At 37.1% G+C, this 27,423-nt stretch overlaps 1 protein-coding gene across 1 annotated transcript in view; it reads right to left on the bottom strand.

Moving 5' to 3' along the window:
- The window catches only part of erbb3a (erb-b2 receptor tyrosine kinase 3a), a 38,831-nt gene extending 11,642 nt beyond the window's left edge, over nucleotides 1-27,189 (bottom strand). Inside the window, exons 1-13 of the mRNA XM_033966293.2 lie at nucleotides 26,770-27,189; nucleotides 11,238-11,389; nucleotides 9,467-9,653; nucleotides 7,616-7,741; nucleotides 6,355-6,420; nucleotides 5,819-5,937; nucleotides 4,580-4,721; nucleotides 3,821-3,934; nucleotides 2,944-3,061; nucleotides 2,285-2,358; nucleotides 1,877-1,967; nucleotides 1,726-1,743; nucleotides 95-306 (exon numbers count right to left, since the gene is read on the bottom strand). Of these exons, the coding sequence (XP_033822184.1) occupies nucleotides 95-306; nucleotides 1,726-1,743; nucleotides 1,877-1,967; nucleotides 2,285-2,358; nucleotides 2,944-3,061; nucleotides 3,821-3,934; nucleotides 4,580-4,721; nucleotides 5,819-5,937; nucleotides 6,355-6,420; nucleotides 7,616-7,741; nucleotides 9,467-9,653; nucleotides 11,238-11,389; nucleotides 26,770-26,863 (1,513 nt within the window). The 5' untranslated portion in view covers nucleotides 26,864-27,189. The remainder of the gene's footprint in view (nucleotides 1-94; nucleotides 307-1,725; nucleotides 1,744-1,876; nucleotides 1,968-2,284; nucleotides 2,359-2,943; nucleotides 3,062-3,820; nucleotides 3,935-4,579; nucleotides 4,722-5,818; nucleotides 5,938-6,354; nucleotides 6,421-7,615; nucleotides 7,742-9,466; nucleotides 9,654-11,237; nucleotides 11,390-26,769) is intronic.
- Nucleotides 27,190-27,423: the final 234 nt, after the last annotated feature.

The following is a 27,423-nucleotide window of genomic DNA, read 5'->3' as shown; positions in this document are numbered from 1 at the left end:
AAACTCAGATCGTCCCGGGCGATATTCAATCAAACATCTCCCCTTCTCCCCTTGTGTGTAAAAATCCAGATACTTAATAATCCTTTACACTGACCACATGTCTCCTGGGGGCAGTTGTCCTTGATGTCGATCTGCTTCTGTCTCTTCTTGATGTTACTGTTGAAGATGCGGCTCCAGTTGAGGCTGTGGTGATAACACAGCTGTTTGTTTCCTGTGATGTAAACACTGCCGTCGTTAATCCTCCGAAGAGACCGCAGCCCCAGAGACGTGATAGAGGGGATCTTCATCACCATCAGAGAGTAGCTCCTGTGGGGGGAAGAGGGTATATAGATATGTTATTGTGGAGGGGATGTAAAAATAACTGTGAAATCAAATCAAAGAGCATATGGAAGGTTTTCATGTTTTTGTAATTATGACTTGGTTTGGTGGTATAGTACCTGTTTTAAATATTTATCATTGTTTTATTATCAGTCAAGTGTCAGTTTGTGAAGAAAAATTTAAATTAAAAGTTGAAAAATACAGAAAATAGATACAGGTTTTTTCTGAGAGTTTAAACATTAATTTAACAAAATAAAGGTGTCATTACCTGTTAATTATAACTATTGTAGACTTTGGCCCTTGTTACACTAGGTTGCTAAGTAACATTTATGATATTACCTCTGTCAATTCTGCTGCCCTTGTGTAATCAGGAAATGCAGTTATTAATTTCACCAAGTGTAAAAAGTAGGAGCTTTTTTATGTTATCTTAGAGGGAGGAGTAGTCAAACTTGTAATATGCATATGTTAAAACCAAGGTCACTCTTCTAGATTCAGAGTCTGCTAAAGCAAAAGGACACCAAGGTCAAAAACTTCAGGTGATTTGAATATTCCAGTGTGATTTATTATTATTATTTAAAAGTATTTTAGGGAAACACGTTCAACAGAAGAAGGCTAAAATAATCGTTATGTTTTTTTGCAGTATTCATTGGCAAAGAATATTTGTAAATACTTTCCATCTCACTATATGAAGTGCAGAAGTAATTTTGATTTTCATTAGTGCACCTCCAGCCTTTATGGGGCACTGTGGTTTAAGTTTGTTAGGAGTGGAAACCCTAGATAAAAAGGCTGCAGGAAATGGGCACCAGGTGTTAAAAAGTGCAGAGGCGTATGTTTTTTGCCGTGTTTGTAGATGTTCCTCTGTGGCATTGTGTCAAAGGTGAGCTGCACAAATTAATTTTAACTACTAATGGCTGGTTGGTACTTTGGAATGCACATGTGTTTAAAGACAGTTTGCAATATATTTTAGTTGATACTGTAGAAAAATATAGTGTTAAAGGTGAACTATGTAACTTTAATGGTGAAGGCTCCAACATCTGCTCGTCATCATGGAGATGAAATGCTTCACAACTTATTAACTTCATACTCCATGGAGGCAAGCCACCAGACCAAGTTACAGGTCAGATCTGTGGAGAGGCTGACGCACTCACAGCAAGAATGCATATTTTTAAAGGTATTTTTAAACAAAAAAAACACCTGGTATATAATGCATGCATTTTATACCAGGTGTTTTTGGGATTATGTGTGCAGTTTTCTCCATGACCTTTTAACCTTTACCAATCGATCTCAAATAGCTCACTAATCAATGAACTCCAATATGCCACAGGTGTACTCCTAATAGTACTATATGTCTTCCCATTATTTTCTACAATGGTATGAAATGGTGAGAATATTGAAAAAATATTGTACCTTTTGCTGCTCATTGGTCTGGATGGCGACACAGACATGGGAAAGATAAAAAACATTATAGTCAGATATGAGAAATGCCACTGAAGTTAAAAATGTCCAAGGCCAAACACACTAGTAACACTGTTAAATCAAATAGAATGAAGTAGTTTACTTGTAGAGACTTCGTCCTTCAATTGTCTCGAGGTTTGAGAAGACGGACAGGTCAGACATGCTCTCCGGCCACGACTGGATACTCAAAATGTCTGAAAATGAAAATTGTGTTTTCAATACAGTCGCTCATTTGGTAGAGTGTTGTGGCCACTGATCTGAACGTTGGCAGTGCGATTCCAGCTCCCACAGATGAATGTTGTTGTTGTGTCCTTGAGCAAGACTCTTTAAACCCCTCACCCCCAGTGTCTATGCACACTGATGTATGAATGAGTGTGTGAATGGGTGAGTGGTTCCTTGATGTAAAGCACTCTGAGTGCCTTGAAGGTGGAAAAGTGCTATATAAAAATGTGATCATTTACCATTTAAGTGACAGCAATACTTACAAAATAATAATGTATGAAATGGATACCTGTAATTTCTCGAACAGTGTTGAAGATTTTCAGCTTCTCTGGATCGAGTGGTGGAACTTTATTGAAATCATCACTAAAACAAAAACAATAAAATAAAAAAATTACATAAACATGAATATATTGCTTCCTTGTAATGAAGTTGTTAAAGATTCAACGCTTCACTTTGACATCAAATCAGGGAAGGCCATCTGGAATAATAAACAGACAAGCTTTTTATATTTAGCCTGTATAACTCGTGAAGGAAAATTCAAACCAAATCTTACCACTTGTAGCCAAATATCTTCAAATTTGGTCAAAAACTAACAGCCATGTGAGTTCCACGATTATACAATTTTCTATAAAGTGTTAGGGGTGTGATCGTAATAATAGGGATAAAGTGGCAAATTTGAAATCCATTAATAACACAGTCAATATTCTTTACATTGCCAGATGTAAATAGACCCAATGGAGCATTATGAGTATATGCAGCCAGGGAAGTAAACAGGGTGGGCCAAGGGGAATGCTATTTATTTATATTAGAGGGGGGGCCCATGTGAGGCTTCTGGCCCCTGGCCCCAGAATATCTATCAACAGGCCTGAATGCAGTTGTATGTGAATGAATGCTTTATCTTGAAAAAAATATGTTAAAATGATTATAGTTTTAAGTTTTAAGTCTCACCCTTTGATTCCAGTGACCAGGAAGTGCAGACTGCCCTGGATCTTGGTGCAGTTTATGAAGCTGTCAATATTGAAGGCGTCCACAGTTTGTCGATCTGGAGTCCCCGTGCCGTGACAAGCTAAAGATATGAGAAACATTATTTTTTTTTAATTCACAAATATATTCAGTGTTTCTCAAACTGTGGTATGTGTCCCACTTCTTCAGGTGGTACTTGGACAGCTCTTCAGTGTGTGGGCCTGATGTAGAGTTCACTAAATCCACTTTTTTTGTCTTCCTTTGGATATTTTCTTAAGAACTACAGTAGAAATTATGTAGTCTACTTTTAGACCTGGTTTAGTCCTAGATTAGACCTGTTATGGACTTGATGCAGATATGGTGGTACTCTGAAAGCCAAATCTTTTCTTTGGTGGTAAGTATTGTGAAAAGTTTGAGAGCCACAGGATTAACTGATTTCACATAAGACTATGTGGAAGAGGAAGATGGATGACCTTGTAGTATTGTCAGCATAGGGTTGTGTCTTTGTGCGATAGTTTTTGTTGACAGGTGGATTAGTCAGTCAGGAACACACATGGTTTGTCCATATTGGAAAAAAAATGTATCACAGTGGGCTGAAAAACATGTGGATTTCTGCAGGATCAATGAGCAAAGAACTAAACTCTGTTAATGTGTTAATCTAAGGTGAGATGCATTACATTTTATTTGTAAATCATAGGTGACTAATGAGCTCCTTTGTTTCACTAAAAAAAAAATCTATCGCATGATCACGTTTGAATGAGCTTGAGACTCAATGGAGGACGTGAGGATCAGACATATTAATGTGTATAACAAATACAGTGAGATAGCATTATGGATTTACCAGACAAGTAATTAGTTGTACCTTTTGGGCAGAGGCCAGCACAGGGTTGGCATCTCTTGACTCCATTCTTCTCGACCTCCATTGTTCCAGGAGGACAGCTCACCACACACGAGCTCCCATCCACAACAAGGTTTGCTACAATCAAACATATGTGAATGATGACCAAAAAGTCAAGTCAATGAGTCAAGAAAAGTTGTCCAAAGTATGGCCCTCAGACCCATTTATGTTGCCCTCAGGCTCTGAATTGGCCCAAATGATCATAGGCAAATCTAAGAAATCTCCCATTAACCCCTCAATAACATCACATTGCATTATATAGATTTATAATTAATGCTCCAATTTGTATTAAAAGTATGGTGGCTTTTTAAATACACCCATCTGAATAACTGTATTGTTCACCAGTTTGTGCTTTAAATATATTTCAGTATGCAGTTAAAAACGTTTGAATATCCCTAATATAAATTATCTTTTTTTTTTCATTTTCATTTCATTTATTCATTTATTTCGAGCTGATTAATGAACACATGTATCAAGTGCACTTAATGCACATTTCACACATTTTTCTTATTTAAGCTTGAAAAGGAGTGGGAAGAAGAAAACTTATTAAATCCCACCGCTGTCTTCCATGAGAACATAAATTAAATGCTTTGTTCAAACTTACTTTTTAAATGCCCTCTAATTACATTACGATTGACAGAAAGTGACAACCCCAAAAGTTAAACAGCAAAAACACTCGCACAAAAACAACACAACTATAATCTACTAACTGAATACACTCACTTGGGCACTGGGCGACACAGATGGAACCATACTGGTACTTGGCGTTGGGATTGGCCTCCATCCTGAATGTGTTTTTGTTGTAGAGCAAAGCCTGAGGACATTCTCGCACACAAGACCCAGAGTTGTTGAACCTTCTACAAGCCTGTCCAAAAAGCACAAGCAGATTCAGTTATAAATACACTATTGGTTTATTGCAAATCATCATGTGGGCTTACACTCCTTCTGTCACCGATCAGGACAATCAACTATTTTTTTCGGTATATTTTTCAGTATTGATACCTCTTCAAATAAATCTAGCTTCGATACTAGTTTTAGATAGATGAGGAAGTGCAATTCAACTAAGCCCACGATAAATAAATGTAAAAAAAACAAAAAAACAAAAACCCTAATGAACAAGACCAAGAGTTCAATTGCAAAAACAGATATATCTGTTAAAAAATGAAAATTTGATAAAAAGCATTTCTCTTTTTGTTACCATCAACAGCGGGTATTACCTATAAATATAATGCCCAGTGGATTTCATCAGGGAGGGATGGAATAATATTTAAATTGCAGTAAAATACATTTAGCTTTTGAAAACAATACTATATGGTAATCGGTCACTTTTTATATTGTGCTTTTCCACCTTCCAGGAGCTCAAAGCGCTTTACATTAAGGAACCAGGGATGAGTTAAGTATCTCGCCCAAGGACACAACGACAACATTTATCTGTGGAAGCTCTCCTAATGATGTTTATGTCGAGAGCAGGGTTTGAACTGCCAACCTTCATATCAGTCAACAAACACCCTTCCAGCTGAACTTCTAATGCCCCAATAGATAGTATAAAAAGACTAAACTGCGAGCCTCTGATGATTTTTTCAAATGGCACTTGTCTGTTTTTGCAAAGGAATTCTACAAATATTAAGAAGAGATCCATTATATCACTATAACTAATGTAGATATTAGGTGTATTGACACGTCCTGTTATGTGGGACTCTCGTTCCTTTTGATGGAGGATTTGGGAAAAGTTTTGATGCTAAAATATTTGTGTCAAATGTTCAACAACAAGTCAGCAATGCATCGATTCTCTGGGAAGTTTCAAAACGGCTCTGTAGTCCTAATAGAACTTATTTGCTGTCAAGATCTGCAGACTCATGCAAAATAATACAAGCCGAATGATGATGACAGCGCCCATGGCAACTTCCAGAATAAAGTGAATATGAGTGATATTTAGGTGTATATAAATGTATTTTGACTCACAAAGCAGTCTGTGTCCAGGGGCCCGGCGCATCCTCCCGCACACTCGTTATGACAACACTCACTGGGACTGCGCCCAAAACAGCGGCCATTACACTGCGGAGCGCACACTGTCTTGGTCACTAAAACATAAGAACAGAAGAACATAGTATTTATAATGAGCAGTAGCCACAAAAGATATATCCATGGGTTTGAGAATGATGAATAGAACAGCTTAAACTACATATTATATCCTTTGAATGGAAAAAAAGTATTTAAAATATTACATAAAACAACACATGACAACATGTAGCCCAAATAGCAAATGCTGTTAGCTAAAGACGTATGGAAACTTTCTTATACATACAAATAAAATTAATCAACCAGCATACATTTGTGTCCTTTCAAAACATTTGTAAAAAATAAAAGCAAATCTCTTAAATATGCTACAAATGCTAACCGTTTGTGTGTTAGCTAAAACCAATGAAACAGTACCTATTTTATACATAAATAACATGTATTTTATCATCAAAGTTTCTGCTTTTTGGATCATTACTCACAGATCTGGCATTTGTCACTCTCTGGACCCCAACAGGCGACTTCACCACAGGCTTCATGACACGACTCTGAACAGTAAACATTAGCTTAGATTAGCATGTGCTCGCTAATTAAGTAGCATATTGCTTTATCTGTGTACAATGTATGTATATTTTAATCACCTAAGAGCTTACATAAAAGATTATAAGTGTACATGTAGGTAATAGTGAAATTGGCTTAGCAGAAAATAAATAGTAATAGTAGTAAATAGTAGTAGCTAGCAGTATAGGCTAGGGTGACCAATCGTCCCTATTTACCTCGGACAGTCTTAGTTTTTGAGCCTTGTTTCCCCTGCCCTTGCAGATTTTACCAAAACCATTGATTTCTCCCAGTTTCATACAAGAAGTTTGATAATTTCACCAATTTGACCCCCATCCATGGTAAAAATAGGAATATGTTGTCATTTATTTAGCTAAAATACAGAAAACTAAGCTTGAAAATGACAAACAAAATAATGCACCAACAAAAGTCCCTCAGATTTTTACTCACAAGTGAGTGGAGAATGTTCCACACTCTTTTCACAGTTGTATTTATACCAACCATCCCAACCCGGGTGTGTCCCAGTTTTGAATTTTTTTAATCTAGTCACCCTAATTTAGGCTTACATTTTTGTGTATGCTAGATTGCATTGAGATTGCCAGAAGAGATCAAGAATACTTGTACAGAGGCAATAAAGGACTTTTGGATAGTATTTAGTAGAGTAAGCTATCTTGACCATTTGAATAGCCGATGAACCCAACCAAACCCAAGTTTGCATGTATAGGTCTGGGCACTGTGTATTTACGATTGCAAGGTAAATCTGTTGCTTTGGAGGTCTGGAGGTCTAGCTATTTTTTACACTTACTTTTGGCCCATTTTCCTGGATCATGATTAATTAACATAAAGTACAGGTAACTGCTACTGCTACTTTAAGAAACAATTGGCTTCTCAGATGACATTTTCCGATCACTGCACCAATTGAATAGCCCATGAAGAAGAAGACACCCAAGCTTCCATTCAGGTCTGGACAGCATTTATTTCTGCTGCGATATAGATTGACTGCCTTGGTGGAGTTTTTTTCTTTTCTTTTTTTAGTTTATCAAATGTAAACAGTCAACCAACTGAATAGCCCCAAAAACCATAAGACACCTAAGTTTGCATCTATAGGTCTGGGCACCATGTATTTACGATTGCGAGATAGATCCAAGGTGGAAGTCTAGGTGTTTTGTTTTTTTTTGCACTTACTTTCCGGCCCATTGTCCTGGATCATGATGTGGGTGCTTCCATCCTTCACTATGTCAAGCCAGTTCACCTTCGGAGCGTAACTCAGGTATTTATTTTGGATAATTTTCACCCCTCCCTCGAGGATCTCTGTGGGAGACATAGGACAAATCGTGAGCATAATTGAGCAAGTCTAAACAGGCCTATGATTCATTCTGCTGAAGTGTTGGTATTTACTACGACTTTTACAAATCTGTATTGTGTATCATTGACGGTTGGAGAGTGGATGTAGACTTTTCATATCTCAGGAGGGAGTGTTTCAAGTGTGTGGGTGGAAAGGCAGTTAAGTCTACTTCTCGTAAGGCTTTTGGTACGTATATATGGTTTATCAGGTCGTATTTCATTTTATTAGACCATTTACTGTGGGTATTATGCTAAAACAATATCTCAATCTCTTATGAATGTAATGATTGTGTCTATTACATTTTTAAAGATTGATCCAGTATTTTAGATTGGCACGGGTTAAGCTCCTTTTCAGCTTCCGGTTATTTGGCGCCATTTTGAGAATGGCTCAACATTCAAAAGATTTAATTAATTCATTTTAATTGTGAATTGCCATAACAACGATGGTAACTTTTCATAATTCTGAAACCCATGATAGGTCTATATATTTCAGTTCACCTAAATATAATGTGAAGTCTATGCAAAGTTGTTTTTTCTTACTGAAAAAGTAAATGTAATATAATTATTTCAACATTGTGGGAAGCTCTAAATAAGCATGGGTTTCAGCATCTGTTTATAGGTGCCATTCTGAGTACTTTGGAGAATTTAAAATATATAATAATATTTTTTTTTTTGTGTGATTTGTTAATCACTACAGCAACGGTGCTCATTTTTCCTCACTATAAATGGAGTTAAGTTAGGGCTGGTTAATATGGAGATGAGTCTGTGTGCAATTGCATTATGACAAATTATTATGACTGACACAATAATTTATGTTGGCTTAGCTGTTGTGAAAAGGAGCAAAGGATCATGGTCTATGTTGTTCAAATTACAATAGGGGCTTAACGACCCATAAAGAGGATAGGTAGTAAACAAGGGCAGGGCAGTTTCATTCTAAAACTCCTCCCTTATGGGGCAGGACTTATTGAACTAGTAATAGTTGTATAAATCTCTCTCTTTCTTTCTTTATTCTTTCTTTATTTGTGCAGAACCATGTACAAATGTATTAATCTTTCAAAAGAAGAGATGATTTGTACCAGATTTAGCCACTGCTACTTTCCATTTGCAGTCACTGGGCAGGTGAATACACATTAAAAATACGCTGTGTAATCCCTCAATCCTCCAGGTAGGTTCCCTCGAGTGCAGATGTTTCACCACTTGGTTGAGCGGTGAACCATCTTACTCTGAAACTTTTATCCAGTTTCCAAATTTCTTTTGCTATATAACCCGGTCTCAAACTAGTACCATCAATTGATAATGACTTCTGAATGGGGGCCTAAATGTCTAGATGAGTACAGCTGAAACTTTCTCTATATGTGGTTCAGTAACTCACATATGGCTGGGTTTCAGATGACATCACAACATTCTAGAGACCAATAATATTTAATACAGACTGGGGCAGGTAAAATGAATATTGTTAACATTTAGACTTTTGTTGTAATTCTTGGGTTTTGTCAATAATAGAAATGATCAAGTTCAACATTTGTACTTTTACATTTTTGATATTTCATGATAAAGTACACGAAATATATCTGAGAGTATGACATAATCCCATAAACCCCCAGTTCAATTCATTTTTTTATTTTTGTAGTAGTTTTTTGTAGTTTGTAGTTCAGTTTTCATTCCATTGAAATAGTTTAAACTTGTTCATACCTGTGAGATGTGTGAGTCCAAGCTCCTGCAAGCCACGGTGTCCATCCTTCTGGTAGTTGACCATCACAGCTAACGCGTACCTGTCCTCGTACAGAGCACTACCTCGGATCACTCTGAGCTGCTCCAGAGGCAGACGGCTAAACTCATTCAGTGCTAGCAGGATGTAGCCCGTCACCTCACGAATGGACTGCACCAACACAGAAATATCACATTACTGAGGAGTATATAGCATTTTTGTTTTTTTCGCAGATGACATTTTCAGACCTTAAATAGCCCATAAAGTAGAAGACACCCAAGCTTCTATTCAGGTCAGGGCACCATATATATTCATTGCCTTTTTTTGGCGTTGGAATTCTGACCACGAGTATCATAGCAACCAAAGAGCCAATCAGAAGCAAGGCTGTTGAAGATAATGGCTGTTCCTGCCTGCACCACTAGTTTGGCAGGGGGTGTGCGCTGAGCAACACTGCCAATCAAACCTGTTGCTAACGCTAGTGGGAGCAACCTCAGGGAAAGAAGGCAGCTCAGTTTTGTGACTTAAGTAAAAGTACAGATACAGAGGTAAAGAGTTACTCAAGTAAAAGTATCACATGAAAAAAATTATCTCAGCTAAATATTTAAGTACTCGTTTAAAAATGTACTTTGAGAGTACAAAGTAAAAATATTTCATAAAAGTGATGTTAAAGTGTCAAATGTAGTGATATTGTTTAAAAATGGTTCAGGTTTTGGTCAACAGAAGCGATACAAATCAATTCCTCATGAATCTGAATTGAGCTCGAAACCTTTAGCCAGGATGTTAGCACGAACATGGCAAAAATAACCCCTCAACTCATATGAAAAATACTTTTTACTTTTCAGTCCTGTTCAAAAACGCTGTGGAGTAGAAAGTACAGATACTTGCTCTCACATGCAGTGAAGTAAAAGTAAAAAGTATCCACTCTAAAATTTAAAGTACAGATACCTAAAAATTCTACTTACACTACTTTACTACTTTCATCACTTGTTTTAAATCATGGAAACTATATTTTACTATGTTTTCTTCCCTTTTAAAATGGCCAAAAATAAACTTCTGATTGTGATATTTGTTTTTTATTCAGTCTAAAATCTAAAGTGAATAAAAACTGTCTGAAATCTGATCAGAGTTGTTGTTGTTGAGAACAGAGGTGTGTTTTTCTTGTGTTCTTAGTCACCCTTCAGTCAGAGTTCTGATGTAAAGACAGAAGTGGTCAAACTGGAGCTGAATGAACTCATTGTGCAGAGGACGAGACGAGCCAAATGTGGTTTACGAAGGAATCTGCCATTAATTACTGTTATTGAAATTACTTTACAACACAGAGGCCTATTTATGCACCTGAGTAAAAATGTTTGTTTTTAAAATTGGGGTCTGCGGAGAGGCGAGCACTCCAGGCAAAGCGATCACACTTCCATAGAGACAAACAGGTGTAAGACTCCACACCAGAAAAGATACACAGAGCAGCTTTAAGTTTTTGAGAAATAAGATGCCAGTTATAGCCATGTGTTTTGGGATTGTCTGGCAAAGCACACATTATATTCAACATTATCCTCCAACTGGACTTAAATAAAACTCCTGTAATGGAAACAATGGAAGCATGTCTTTGGGATGTATTTTTGTAGCAGGACAATAAATAGTTTCATTACACAATACTTTTTACTTGTACTTGAGTATTGTTTTGAAGTAGTACCTTCAAAATACATGTAAAATCATCACTTTGATTGATTGATATTAATGTAGTGTGTTGTCTGCAGTCACCTGTAGAAAGGAAAAGTCCCTGTAATGCTCCATCATGGTGATTTCCAGGTTGCCCATGACGATCTCACAGCCACTGTAGCGCTCCTTCATCATGTTGAACTGGATGTCAGACTTCCCTGTCGTACTCAGGCCGTTCTGTGTCCCCATACAAACTGGAAATGACAAAATACATATGAATAATAAATGCTGTATATAAGTCATATCCAAGAATTATTTAGTTATGAAAAAATGGGACAAAAAATTGGATAAAGATTAACAAATTAAGACAAAATATTACATGTTTAGGAATGGTTTAAAGTCCTTAAAATGGCACCTGTAACAGAAAACTAAAACCTCAGAAGTCAAAACCGAATACAAAGATTTACTCTGTATTCTCTCCCCATTTTCACATGACACGCGGCCAGAAAATCTATATATGTTTCTATGTTTCTTTTTCATGATTGTGTCCTTGGGCAAGACATGTTCAAAGTCTTTCAGTTGGTCTACCTCAGGGCAGCTGTGGAAATGTGTTATTCATCGCATTATTCATTCAATACACAGGGTGGTGAGCCTTCATCTGTATTGAATGAATAATGCGATGTAAAGCAAAATGCATGGGAAAAATAAAATGCATTTACGATTAATGTGATGTTGTTTTTTTCTTTCATCTCACCCTGGCTTAAACAAATACGAGCTACAAAATACATGTACACATCTGCTCATTAAAACCAAAACTTGCAGTAGCATCTTTCAAATCTCTCTCTGTCCTCAGTTTGAATTCTGATAAAAAACGGTTTATTTCTCCACTTTGAGATGCTGTTTTGTGTTTGGACAGGGTCAATGGGTCCAGTGTAGCGGGACGAAGAGGCAGAGGCTGTATTCGAGGCATGTCCTTCTGAGCGATACGATACAGACATACAGGACTTTGTTTGTAGTGTGTGGGAGGTCAGCCATCGCACATTTGTTATTCAAATGTTAGACTTGGGCTCAGGGACAGAGCTGGAGGAGGAATGGAAAATATTAAAAGTCAAATCAAGTTTTACATAGACTCTGTAAATATAAATGATAGTGGAGAAAATTCACATGAGGAACTGTGAGATTTCAACATTTTAAATCAGAACTATTGGATTGATATTCTATGAACCATTTAATACTTCTGGATCTTATCAATTAATATAAAAATAAAATGCTAAAACACTAGTGAACCTGATCTTGTATAGTGATTATTCATGCATGAACTCCATGCAAAAGGTCTGTATATTTTAACAAAAGTAATTTTTCCTGCCCATCAAATTTATAGAATACTACTATCACTACTACTACTGTGGATACTACTATGTACATCAACAAAAGCCATTTTACCTCTCCACCTGTGCATCAATTACTCCACAAGCAATCACTATGATTACAACTAGTGCTACTACAACTATTGCTACAGACCCCTTTGTTGCCCCCTGTCAACTCCCCTAACTACTATTACTACTGCTACTAGTACTACTACCACTTACACTACTTACAGCTCTACTATTGGTACTGCTACTACCATCCAGGTCTACTATTGGGACATCCAGCTCTACTATTGGTGCTGCTGCTACCATCCAAATACAATTACCACCAAAACTACAGTAATACCGCTGCTATAGGTGTGCTTCAGAATGATAACAAATTAGAACTGTTGCCATAGCGATGAACAGCGTAATTATATCTTTTGAATGGAAAAAAGTCAGTAAAATGTCACATATAACAGGAAACTTAAAAGACACTTAAATATAGTTGCTAGAATCTTTATAAACGTAATTCTGATCAATATTTTGAAATGCACTGAGTAATAGTTTAGATACAGTGTGCAAACAGTGGTGGCACGCAACGAGACCAAGATTTTAGTAAACAAAGAATTAAATGTAACAGTATAAAAGTATTGCAGATTATTAACCAAAGTGTGCGTGAGTCTGCCGAGGGTTCTTTTGTCCATAAAGTTGTGATAAGAGGAGCAGCGAGTTCACAAGAAAAGACTTTGTATCAAAACTGTATCAAAGTCCAACTCTGAAACAGAAAAACACTGGACTGGGCCTAGAATAAAGTCTAGACCAGTGGTTCTTAACTTGGGTTTGATCGAACCCTAGGGGTTTGGTGAGTCACTCTCAGGGGTTCGGCGGAGGTCAAGACACACACCCGACTCATATGATTAACAGACTGCAAGCATCTTCAGAAGTTGGCCCAATTCAACAAGTGCACCCTTTGATGTGTCCATCGAAGTACTTGCCCAACTTAAATGAGTTGTTTGAACGGCATAAAAACATAAAATGACATAAAAATGAAGAAAAGGAACAGACTTTGCTATGAAAATGACATGAGAGTGGCACTTGCCAAGGTGAAGCCACGCGTTTCTGAACTGGTCTCTCAAAGGCAACAGCAGAAGTCACACTGATTTGCAGTAAATATTCATTATTATTCTAGCCTGATGGAAATTAGGTGATGGGTGTGTGTTAAAATGTTAAAAATAACAAATAGCATAAATACAATAAGTTCATTATTGACATACATAAGGTTAAAAATTTTAATAATTTCAGTGTGGTAGAAAAAAGGTAATGTCTTTGTAAAAAGGTATGTATGTAATTTGTTGAGTTCATGCATTGTACTGGTTTTATTCTTTGAACACAGTGATGTTAATGCATGATTCATTTTGTGAACCAGTAAAAAAAAAAAAAAAAAAAAAAAAATTATATATATATATATATATATATATATATATATATATATATATATATATATATATATATATATATATATATATATATATATATATATATATATATATATATATATATATATATATATATATATATATATATATATATATATATATATATATATATATCAATAAACAAGGGTTCGGTGAATGTGCATATGAAACTGGTGGGGTTCAGTACCTCCAACAAGGTTAAGAACCACTGGTCTAGACCATACTAGAAAAAGTATCAAAATGGGTCAAGAAGATGGTTGAATATTCCTCCTTTACATCCATTTAAAGCCAGAGTATGTAACTTTTTAGCCAAAAAATAAATAAAAAATGAATTAACCAAATAAAAGCATGTGTTTCTTGTTCTGTTTTTGTTTTGTTGTTTTTTTTCTTCTTTTTGGTTGGTTTTGTTTATTGCACTGAAAAAACATGAGTGCAAAGTCTGAGCGGGCTTGCCTCTACACAAACCTGACTTTTATCCAGTCTGGAACAGGGTGTCCTTCTGAAAGTTACACACTGTACCTTTAGTCTGGAGCAGGGCGTCCTCCTGAAAGTTACATACTGTACCTTTAAAGTATTTATTTACACAAAACTGTACACAAAGAGTAGGAAAGTTTAAAATTTCTGATAGAAAATAATAAACAGTTGAACCCAAATCTACCACAACTAGTGCTCCATCAACTATTTTTCAACCACTAATGTTACTATTATCACTACTCACAACCTATATATACTGTCTACATATACGACTATCAACCTGCATCACCATGGATACGTTATTACCTTGCCTAGAATGTTCCATACTATGGCATTGAGCCTATGTCTTACATTTATTCAGTTACAGGTGTTTTATTATTACCTGGAAAAACACACTTTCTTTTACTGTGTGAGTGCATCACCTCTCCACAGATCAGACCTTCTTGTATGTCTCCATAGAGATAGATAGGTTTAAAGCCATACTGGGGCACATTCTAGGTAAAGCAAGAAACTACTACTACCACTAACTAATAAGAGGAAAGTTGTCCATTGTAATTTATATGTGACTTTGTTTTCCACTAAATGTTATAAGCAGAAATAATTGTCCCTGAATGTCTGTAATGAACTGACCTTTTTCCATTATTCTCCCCAAAGAGCAATAATTATTAACATATTATTAACTAATTTAGAGGTATTTTGGATTGGGCATTAGTTTAGTTTTCCTATAAAGAGGTGACCCAGTGTTAGTGACTGTTTCAAAGTATATGGCACATGACCACTGTTTTATTACTTTATGGGCTCCTTCCAGTTCACTTCAGTAAACACAAGGAATGAGGACAAATTTGCATGAACAACTTGCTACATTTTCCATCTCAACCAACTTTCGGTCTCTCCTCTCCACCAACAACCATAGCAGCAGAACCGTCAGCCTCCTCAGCCTCCTCAGCCTCTCCATTGCCTAGTCTTCACCACCTCCAGTTTGCAGGCCCCAAAGGAGATATTCATAAAAACTGGTCATTATGTCCCTTCATTGCTTTATTTGTTTGTCTAGGGCTGTGCAATCAATTACAACTATTCCAACAATCAATCATAAAAAAGTGCATGACAACAACACTAAAGGTGAACTGTGTAACCTTTCTTCTGGTGGGTCCACAATCTGCTTGTCTCCATGGAGATGTTATTGCTTTGCTTAGAATGTTCCACAATATGGGAGTTAAACTTATCTATATCCATGGAGACAAGCGGTTGGCCCCATTAGACCAAGATACGGGTCATATCTGTGCTGAGGCAAGCCTGCTCATATAGTTTTAGCAATAAAAGCCAATCCAATAAATGTAAGATAGAACGTTTTAGAGCATACTGTGGAATGTTCAACCAGTAAAGTTACGTAGTAAAACTTTAAATTGCATTTCCAAATAATATGGGTGCGTCTTTTGCCCCTCAAAACCTAAATCTAATGTGGCTTTGAAACATTAATAGAAAAAAATAAAATAGTGCCATTTAAATTATGACCCAAACAATCATGATTATAATCTTTCACATTATCAAGTAGCCCGACATTTTGCATCTAACTCCTGATTGAGATGATTCTTTCTCCAAATTGTCACAAACTCAAGTGACAGCCCTGAGTTTGAGCTGTGTAATGCTGTTCTTCTGGTTTTGGGGTATGTCTTTTATAGACCCACCTTTAGTCAAGTCCCTGTTATCAGTGACTGTTGACTCAGACCATTTGAATGGGTTGTTGAGAAATATGCCAACACATATTCTGCACTTTATATGTAAACTCAACCCACACAGGATGTAAACATGAGGAGAATCCCATTGGCTCTGATTACAACATGTACTAAGACTAATTACTGCTTTCATTTTTGACTATACTATAAGATTACTATTACTATTCAAATGTGTGCACTCCTTACTGCAATTCTGAACTTCTACTACTACTACCTTTGCTGCAAATACTGCTTTACTTATGCTTTTAAAGGACCTATATTATGCAAAATGTATTTGTGTAAACTTTTAGCTATGTTATAATGCTGTCACCTCCTTAAAACATACCTGGAGTTGTGTTTTGTTTCATTCACACGTTTGAATAACACTTTATTTTTAGTCTGTCTACATCCCTAAAGCTCAAAACACTTATGATGTCATGAAGCAGTAGTTTTCAAGTTAACAGCTTTTGCCTTTAGTTCAGTAGAGATTTGCAATTCCAGGGCTGAAATTATCCAAATGATTCTAGTGAAGGTGTGTGGAGTTTAAAAACACAGTGGAGCACTTCCTGCATTACCAGATGACAACAGAGAACAAAGTGTTTTCAGTTTGAGAGAAGAACTCAGCCTAAATATGTAGGGTTTGTGTGTTAAACATGTGAATGAAACAGAACACAACTCCAGGTATATTTGCGATGAAGAAACAACACATGCCTTTCTGGATTCAATAGTGCTTTGCATTGCATTATTCATTCACTCCCCTGCCTTCCTCAGCGGTGGTACATTCTTAGTCACAGCTGCCCTGGGGCTTACAGATGAAAATGTGATGACCAGTCTGCACCAAAAGCTATTAACAATCACATAACCATGTTCACGTATACTGAAGGTGAATGTATTGCCCAAGAACACAATAACAGAATTCTATAGCAGGATTGAAACGGCCAGCCTTTTGGTTTATGGGGTGATTGGTCCAGTATGACTATACTACTACTGCTTAATGGCCCCTTCAAACGAGAGGTAACACAGCTGCAGTACATCCAGAACGCTGCTGGTCCTGACTAGAACCAAGAAGCACGAGCACATGCGTCCTGTGCTCAGGTCTCTGCACTGGCTCCTGTGGCTCAGAGAATAGACTTTAAAGCAGCTCTGCTTGTGAACAAGTCTCTCCATGGACCAGCGCCATAGAACGTTTCCCACATGTTAGTGCCACATGAACCATCTCACACTCTGAGGACTTCAGAGACCGGCCTCCAGCTATAGTCCTGATGTAGTCCTGGTTTGGTTCTGGTTTAGTCCTGGCTTAGGGACCATCCTCCTGCCCAGAGTCAGGACTAAACATGGGGAATCAGTGATTCAGTTCTATGCAGCTAAAACCTGGAACAGTCTTCATGTGAGACAGGCCTCTACTTTGACAATGTTTAAATCCAGACTCAAAACTGTTCTGTTTATCTGTGCACATGACTTTCAGTCATCTGCACAGTCTGCACTGTTCTCTTTAATGTTCATTTTAGGTTGATTATTTATGTTTTGATTTGTTTTAATTTTAATGTTTTCCTTATTCTGTAAAGCACTTTGAATTACTTTTATCAGTTGTGCTATACAAATAAACTTGCCTTGTCTGGTTTGAATGATTACCTTCATTATATCTATTACAAGTGTACCACTGCCACACCTACAATTACCACTACTACAAACACTTAATGGGGCTGCAGGATTTATCGCATTCAAATTTGGTCACATGGTTACAATCGACAACACTGAAATGATTTACACCTCATTTCCTCTGCAAACCAAACCATAATATTGTCTGTGTTACTGTATAAACTTGTTTGCAGTTTATGCCTCTATAAACTGGAGGTGAGATTCCTCTTGTATTAAGGAAATGTTACTGCTCCAGAATTTGAAAAAAGCACTGGACAGATGATGCTATATAAACATAAATCAAAAATAAAACTCTCCCTCTGCTTGCTATAAAAATCATAATGTCTTTTCTTTTTTTTTTTTTTAAATGTGCAGTCCTACTCAACAAAGTGATTACTTCTACTACTCCACCTGCTCACAAACCAATATTTCTCTATAGGACTATTACTACTACTACTACTACTACTACTACTACTACTACTACTACTACTACTACCAGTACTACTACTACTACTCCTACTATCACCACCCTCCCACTCATCAGTTTAGTATGAGGGGAATTCATACGGCCCACACACTAATATTTTCTCTATAAGATATGTGTGTGGTACTACTGCTACAAAAACTAGTACTTTACTAATACTACTACTACTACTGCTACTACTACTACTATAGTACAACCTACTCATTAGTTTAGCATGGGGGAAATCTATACAGCCCGCCCACAAAACAGTATTTCTCTACTGGATATGTGTACTAGAAATATTACTGACTAAAACTACTAGCATCAGCAGTACTACTACTACTACCATCACTACTCCTTCTACTCCCACTCCTACTACTACTGCTGCTACCACCATAGAACAACCCACTCATTAGTTTAGCATGAAGGGAATCTATAGGTCGTACCGACAAAGCAGTATTTCTCTATAGGACATATGTGTATTACAACAACTACTAGTATTATCACTACTCTTGCTACTCCTACTACTACAACTACTATCTATACAGCCTGTCCACAAACAAGTATTTCTCTATTGAACAAATGTATAAAACAACTACTTACTACAGCTACTACTACTACCTCTACTACTACTACCACCATAGAACAACCCACTCATTAGTTTAGTATGAAGGGAAAAATACATAATTAACACACATGTACTACAAGTACTTACTACAACTACAACCCACTCATTAGTTTAGCACGAGGGGAATCTATAGGCCCTGCACACAAACCAGTATTTCTCTATAGGACCCGTGTGCAGTGATTCTAAGACAAAGGCCTATAGATTCACAGCTGTGATATTTGTGAACCGGACGAGTGGGTTTTCTGTCAGCCATAACAGCCTCAGTGTTGGCAGATGGAGGATGGAGCAATGCATACAAAGAGACTATTGCAAAAAAAAAAAAAAAAAAAAAAAGAGTTGGGGAATTCAAATTTGTGTAAAGGTTGATCAGAATGTTCCAGATTTAGTGGGATTTTTATCAAAACTTTGTGAGTACAGAATGAAATGTGTAGTAATAATAGTTCCTACAAATATAATAGTTTCAGTGCAGTTAGTTCCTCCCTTCAGATACAAACGTCTTCACTTCTACAATGTTTTGTCCAGTTGACAGATTTTACTACAGTAATAGTACAGTAAATTTGCAAAGAAAGTCAAGCAGAAAGTCTTGCAGGTTAAGTTTAAAAATAGATTGTGTTCATGCGGCATCAAAACAGGCTACTCTAGAAAACCTATAGTTTAAAACAGAGGGGTCAGAGGTCAAAGATTAATGGTAGAAATTGCTGTATAACTGTCAGATTGCAAATTTGTTGACCTGGTTTATGGTTAATATCTCTGTAATTACCAGGCCTATCATCATGAAACAAAAACTGGCACAAAGTTCTACATCTTCGTAAACATTTCAAAATAAACAATTTGTGGATCCTAAGTTTGGATGTTTTCTTCAAAAACAGTGAGTTTCCTGTGGAGTTAAACGAGCTCCAACTCTGCATCTCTAAATATGACATCATAAAATTGAATGCAGCCTTTTTATGTGTATTGATTCTTTTAATCTAAGTCTTTAACAAATGGTTTACTTTTCCATGTCTGCATCATCATTGGGCGGTGGAGGGAAGATATTGCTCATTAACTGCACTTTACACACTACAGATTCTGAGTCAGCTGATCCAACAACAGTGGTGGAAGGTAAGTACTGCGCTTAAGTGGAATTTTTAGGTTACTATACTTTACTTAAGTACATTTTACCTTGGATACTTTTTACTTTTACTTCACTACATTTGAGAGCAAGTATCTCTTCTTTCTACTCCACTACAGCTTTTAACTGGGCTGAAAAGTAAAAAGTACTTTTCATATGATTTGAGGGTTTATTTTTACCATGTTCGTGGAAACATCCTGACTTAAGTCTTCAAGTTCAAGCTTCAGGTTTGAGTAAACAAAAATAAATACACAAAATTCAACAATGTATTGTTACTGTTGATCAAAATATGTATCATTTTAATCAATATTACTACATTTAACACTTTAACTAATCAACAACACTTGTGTGAAATACTTTTGCTATTTACTCTTCAAGAACATTTTTAAACTAGTACTAAATACTTTTACTTAAGTACATTTTTTCATGGGATACTTTTACTTGAGTAACTTTTTACCACTGTATCTGTACTTTTACTAAAGTAACAAAATTGAGTACTTCATCCACCTCCGTCTAACAGCATGCACAGAGTGGGGTACTACTTACTTATTTAAAGGTCCACTATGGAACCTTTGTGGTGATGTAGTTGCCTGCTTCTATATGGATGTTATTGTTTTCCATGAAATGTTTCACAGTATGAACGTTTCTATCTCTCTGGAGACGAGCAGTTGACCCCACCAGGCCAAATTACAAGACAGATCTGTGGAGAGGCGAGCCTGCTCACGGTAAGAATGCATATTTTTAGTAATATGTGAAATACTATAGAGCAGTGGTTCTTAACCTTGTTGGAGGTACTGAACCGCACCAGTTTCATATGCACATTCACCGAACCCTTCTTTATTGAAAAATAAAATATTATTTTTTTCAAATTCAAGACATATGTATGTTTTACTGGTGCACAAAATGAACCGTGCATTAACATCACTGTGTTCAAAGAATAAAACCAGTACAATGTATAAACTCACAACAAATTACATACATACATTTTTACAAAGACTTGGCCTTTTTTAATACTACCACACTGAAATTATTTTAATTTTTAACCTTATGTATTCCAATAATTAAGTTATTGTATTTATGCTATTTATTATTTTTAACATTTTAACACACACCCATCACCTAATTTCCATCAGGCTAGAATAATAATGAATATTTACTGCAAATCAGTGTAACTTCTGCTGATGCCTTTGAGAGACCAGTTCAGAAATGCATGGCTTCACCTTGGCCACTCTCATGTCATTTTCACAGCAAAGTCTGTTCCTTTTATTCATTTTTATGTAATTTTATATTTTTATGCCGTTCGAACGGCTCATTTAAGTCGTGCAGGTACTTCGATAGGCACATCAAAGGGTGCATTTGTCGAATTGGGACACGGCCAGCATCTGGAGATGCCGAACCCCTGAGACTGACTCACCGAACCCCTAGGGCTCGATCGAACCCATGTATAGAACCACTGCTATAGAGAGAAGTTTTTTATATTTATTCACTGTTCTAAATTTAGACACTGCAGCTGTCTGAACCTGTAAGTAAATAAATGCAAGCTAAATTATTTTATTGCAAGTCTGAGCAACATTATAAGCAAAGCAATATTATCGCCATGGAGACAAGGAGGTAGACAACAACAGAACAAGAGAACGTGTTTGTCCAGGATTAGAACATTGTCATCTTAAAGACTTAACTAGACACGTAAAGGCACCTGTAATTAAATAAATGCAAGCTAAATTATTTTAATGTAAGACTGAGCAACATTCCATCAAGCAAAGCACTATCATCTCTGTGGAGACACGAAGGTGGACAACAACAGAAAGTCACGTAGTACAGTACTACTTAGAACATTGCCAAACCCAACTATACACATGAAGTCATAACAAAATAGTGCCATTGTTTCCACAGTGTAACCCAATACTTTATGAAAATACCCAAGACTGTGAGAGTAAACGTAGCTCAGGTTTAAACAGCGCTGCAGAAGAGGTTAGCTAAAAGGTGAGAAGAATGGAGGGAGGAGACTGAATGAAGCGGTTGGGCCGATGACGACAGTAAACAGAAACTTGGCATAGGATGGCAAAGGATTACAGCATTTCTCTACTTCAAAAACGGGCACAAAAACACATGGATACCACACAGATACCTGAGAGTCACACTGTCAGGAAAGGGAAGGAGAAAGGGAGGGGGGGTTGTGTGGGTTATGTCAGTGCATTTATCACTATTTTTGAGCGATAAAACCACCATTAATGCCATACTGTGGAACATGTGAGCAAAGGAAAAACATGATGCACCTCAGCAAAAGTCACATAAAGGTCCCTGGATGTGTTTAAAATGTGAACTTTGAATAAAATCCTGCTATTTAAATGCAATTGCAATGCTTGTCTGGTTCATCTTTAATACTGGTGTTTGTTGATTATATAGTTATTATGTTTCAGCCTCCTGTGTATAGATGAAATTTTGATGACCTTTTCCTATTCCAAAAATATTTATTTTTGAATTGTTTATTGTTATAGAAACAGTGCTGGATTTTCATCATTCGGAAACCCGTGCACATTAATAACCCTATGTGGATCTATAGGGTTTTGTAAGGATTAGTGCATGCAAGGAGGAGTAGGTTAAAATCCTAACTCCGGCCACAAGGGAGAGAATTAAGGAATGTTTAATAATATTTTTTTTCATCGCTGTGATTTGCAAATGATTGTTAGCTCTTAATCTAAATAAATTTGCATATTAACACAAGAGAAAAGTTGAATGGATAACTGCCACCTTTGTGATTAACTGTAACCACTCAAACTCTGCACATATCACATCCAAACTGGGACTAAACCTGGAATTATGCATAAACTATTCCAGGACTAAAGCAGGACTAGAACAGGACCAAACCAACTCTACATCTGGACCAAACTGGGCTCCAACCAGGACTAAAGTGTGAACATGCAAACAGCATTGCATTTACTGTTTGACGTTAGAGTTGCAAAGAGAAAGATAGATTTGTGTTGTTATTTCAAACTCAGGTCAGTCCCTGCGTTATAAGAGTCTTTAGGCGGGAAAGATGATTGATAGGTCTCCGTGGCCCGTCTCTGTAACTGGACCAGTGACATATTTGCACTTTATGTAAGTTCATTTGCATAAGTCACACCCGCTTAAAAGCACAAAGGGAACGCCCACTGATGTTTTTGTTGTAATGTTTGTAATCTCTAAAAGTTAAAAACACTTATACATATTAAAATTCTTGGATTATAAGGGTGGAGGCGAAATTGCAGACTAAACTGTGAAAACTGTCTGGTACACCTTTGCAGTGATACTAATACTTCACTGTATGGCACTAAATAGTAAAATGGTGACTTTTTATATAGCTCGTTTCCATCTTCAAGGCACTCAAAGCACTTTACATCAAGGAAGCACTCACCCATTCACACACACATTCATACACCACACACAGACACTGGGGGCAAGGTGGGTTAAGTGTCTTGCCTAAGGACATAATGACAGCATTCATCTATGGGAGATCTGCCAACCTCTGTGTCAGTGGATCTGACTGCTCAACCGATGATGTTTATGTGTAGAGCGGGATTCAATCCGCCAGCCTTTGGGTCAGTGGATAAACACTTTCCCAATTGAGCTACTGTCGCTCAATCTATCTCCATGGCGACAAGAAGCCCATAGGACCAAGAAGCCCATTTATTTCAGCAGTACAATGCATATGCAGCCTTGTTTTGATGTTAAAATACTTGTTTCCTGTTTTTTTGTTGTTTTTTTTACAATGCATTCACACTATATTAGGGTTTGCCATGAATTAAGGGTAATTATGAGTTACTATTAGTCATGTTATTATTATTATTATCATTATTATTATTATACAAGTATAGTGTCAACATGACGCATTGTATTGTGCATATCTCTTGTACATTTCCACTGTTGTTTTTTGTTTATTATTTGGTTTTCTTGTGGATTGCTGACAGATGTGTCACATGATTTACCTGCCCTGATGAACTCATAATTCTCTTGCAATGTGAGTAAGTGTAGTTGTGGAATTCACATGTCAAATTAACACAGCGTGAAAACAACAACAACAACAGGAGAGACTGAGGGGCTGTGGCCAAGTGGTGCCATCATTTTGGTTCTTATATGTCTACAACTCGTATTTTCTTTTGAAACCTCACTGTTTTTGTTCTTATTATTTATTTTTGCATTTTATTTTGTTATGCTAATTTTGTTTTGTTGATTTGTTGAATTGTGAAACTGAAAATATATAAATTGCAAAAAGTTAACTATAGACCCATGGACAGGATATGTGTTTGTACAGTTAAAATAGTCTTCAAACGCTCCAAATAACAAATAAAGCTACTCTTAACAGACCACTAAACATATATTTAACCTATTTAAAAAACCTTGTGGAAAGATGCCACTATACAGTTTGCACGTTAAGTCACAACAGCTACTCACTATTTTGACTTTTAAAAGTTAAAATAAATCTAAATTGCTGGTTAAAGTCACAACAGTAGGGGGCGACAGTCAACAGTAGAGTGTTTATCCACTGATCCGGAGGTTGGCGGTTTGAATCCCCCTCTTAACACAAACATTGTTGGTAGAGCGTTCATATCCACTGATCCACAGGTTGGTGGTGTGATTCCGGCTCCTACAAATGAATGCTGTCATTATGTCCTTGGGCAAGACACTTGTACACTGGTGTATGAATGTGTGTGTGAATGGGTGATGTAAACCGCTTTGAGTGCTTTGAAGGTAGAAAAGCACTATGTAAACGTGACCATTTAGCTTTTTTTTTCTTCATAAATTTTTAATAATTTGTTAAGTTAGTTGCATTGAGTTGTGTTATATTTATTATCAGTCAAAAATCTATACTATGGGGGGGGGGAAAACCTATGTGAAAATAAGAAGAGGCCACATGTGAAAGGCCAAATGACCAAGACAAAATGAAAACAAAAGAAAAATAAATAAAAACAGAGAAGAATCCAACCCAGACTGAACCAGGGTTTTGTAACCAGACTAAGATCTAAGCCACGACTAAACCAAGAAACAAGAAATGTCATCTGTGGCTTGTGTCGTTGTGGTCCACCTGTCTTCCAAAGAGTAAGATGAGGTGTCTAGGGAGGGGGAAGTATTGATATCCTGCCCACTTTTGCCTCCACAAATCAATAAAATAGGTGTGTCATAACAACAACCAGGTGAGTTTATTCTAAATATTGAATAACTGACTGTTGCAAGAGCACAATTCAATCCATGTATGACATATTTTGAAACAGGAAGGAGTAATTTGCCTGAAACCACGATTACATTTAGTTTGTGTTACTTTAGTCACTGAAATTCTGGCGCAAATGTCTTGACATGCTCATTCTAGTTTATTTCACACCACTGAAACTTCCTTAGGTTAAAATGTCATCCTGTGTTGACGTTGACTCAGACACTCTGTCACTGTTGGAATCTGCCTTATTTACTTACAACTGCAAATGAATCACTCCACCATCAGCAACATGGCCCAAGGTGCAAATTTGGGATGATTTTACTATCGCACTACTTCTCATACAACTACTAATATTACTCCTACCAAGACTACTTAAAGAAATTCTGACACTAAAAGTTCAAAGTGATATCTCAAACTTCAATGTAACCGACATTATTGGTCAAATTACAATGACCTACTTTTGATAACAGACAAATACGCTACATGCTATCAAAGTAACCATGTCCCCACAATGTCTTCTCATTTGGAGTATTCACAACCACTGAGCAAACCCAACAGTGCCATATCAAGATGTCATCCTTTCTCGACATATGTTTAATTCAATTTTATTTATATAGCACATTTTCAAAACTTCAGCTGCCCAAAGCGCTTCATATAAAAGTCAACAAACAAACAACATGCAAACATACAGGTAATACAAAACAAACACAAACAAGCATAAACCACCATACTCCAAAGTATCACAAACTTGATGCTACTATAATTTTTTAAAACTGCACCTGCTATTACAGCACGCTCTGTACCAGAATGCCTCTCTCTATTCATTGTTAAAGCTGCACTATGTAACATTTCTAGAGGGGTGTCCATCACCTCCTTATCTTCATGGAGTCCGTTGTCGTTTTGCCTGGAATGTTCCTCAGTATGGTTATATGCTTATTTATCCTGTACTGATTCCATTGCAGTTGCATTTATTGCTCAAAAATGCACTGAAAACATGCATCCTTACACTGAGCGCTGTCACCTCTCCACAGATCTGACTTGTAATTTGGACTGGCAGCATCACCTGTTTGTCTCAGTAGCAAGATGCACACTGTGGAACTTTCCCGGTAAGGCAATAAGATCTTCATGGAGACTCAACATCAGAAAAGTTACACCGGGCACTTTAAACACAATTAAATAACAGTATTGAATTCACCTCTGATCAAATTAATCAATAGCTTTATCATTCCAATGACATAGTATCTTTAATATTAACCTATAGGCGCTCCTTTTGATGAAGCAGCCTTTGTTCTTGTGTGGTTACTGTGTTTAAAAACCTTGAGGCGCACATTCAATGGAGATAACTGTGATAAAGTTGACCCGGAGCCGTGGGAGAGGAGCGGGTTGAGTCATGGATATGGGAAACAGCTTTGCGAAACAGGTGAGATAATCGCGGTGCGGACAGGTGCATCCACGCGCGCTGGGAAACGAGGCACTTTCTATTCTAGGGATTTGTGTACGGTCCACCGCAAATGTGTGCACAAGCAACACGTGACCCTTTCCAAAATCAAAAAAATCTAAGTCGAATGAAAAGTGTTTATTGTGCGCGCGGCTTACCTCGTTGTGTTTGAGCGCTGGAGAGCTGCGTCAGAGCGCACGAGAGGAGCAGGACGCAGCCAAACACCTGTAACGTCCTCTTGGTAGCAGCCATGGTCCCACTGCGTACAGTCCAATTACATCCAACGAATCATTTTATCAGATATCCAAAAAACGCATTTATATCCTGTGCGTAAAAGTTGGATAAATATATTAATCCAAAACGCCAATTAGGTGACGGGACTAGTAATAAAATGTCAAAAGTTGTATTTCTTATGATGTTTTCTCTAGAAATATGAAGTAAAGTTGTTAAAAGTTGTCTTCTCGTTGGGAGTTTGTGAACTGTGATCAGGTTGAGCGAGTCGTGCCCGCGCCGTGAATCACCGCTGCACTGATTGGAGGGACTGTGATTTGTTCAGGGAGGGACCTGCTCCAACTGCGCCACTGTGACAAGTGCGCGTGGGCTTGGCACGCAGTTCAGTAGTACTACAGTAGCAAACATTGGCAAGGCTTTAATCCTTGACTGCGCAGGGCTGGGCAAAATGACACACGTGTTATTGGAGATTTATAGGGCCACAAAACAAAGGCATCAGGACACATTTGCTGCTAAATTGCACAATAAGAGGAGAATACAATAATGACCTGAGTGATCTCTATGGAGGTAGGTAAGTGGCA

The sequence above is a fragment of the Periophthalmus magnuspinnatus genome, chromosome 5 (assembly GCF_009829125.3).
Source record: "Periophthalmus magnuspinnatus isolate fPerMag1 chromosome 5, fPerMag1.2.pri, whole genome shotgun sequence".
Lineage (NCBI taxonomy): Eukaryota > Metazoa > Chordata > Actinopteri > Gobiiformes > Gobiidae > Periophthalmus > Periophthalmus magnuspinnatus.
This window is presented reverse-complemented; position numbering and strand designations above follow the sequence as displayed.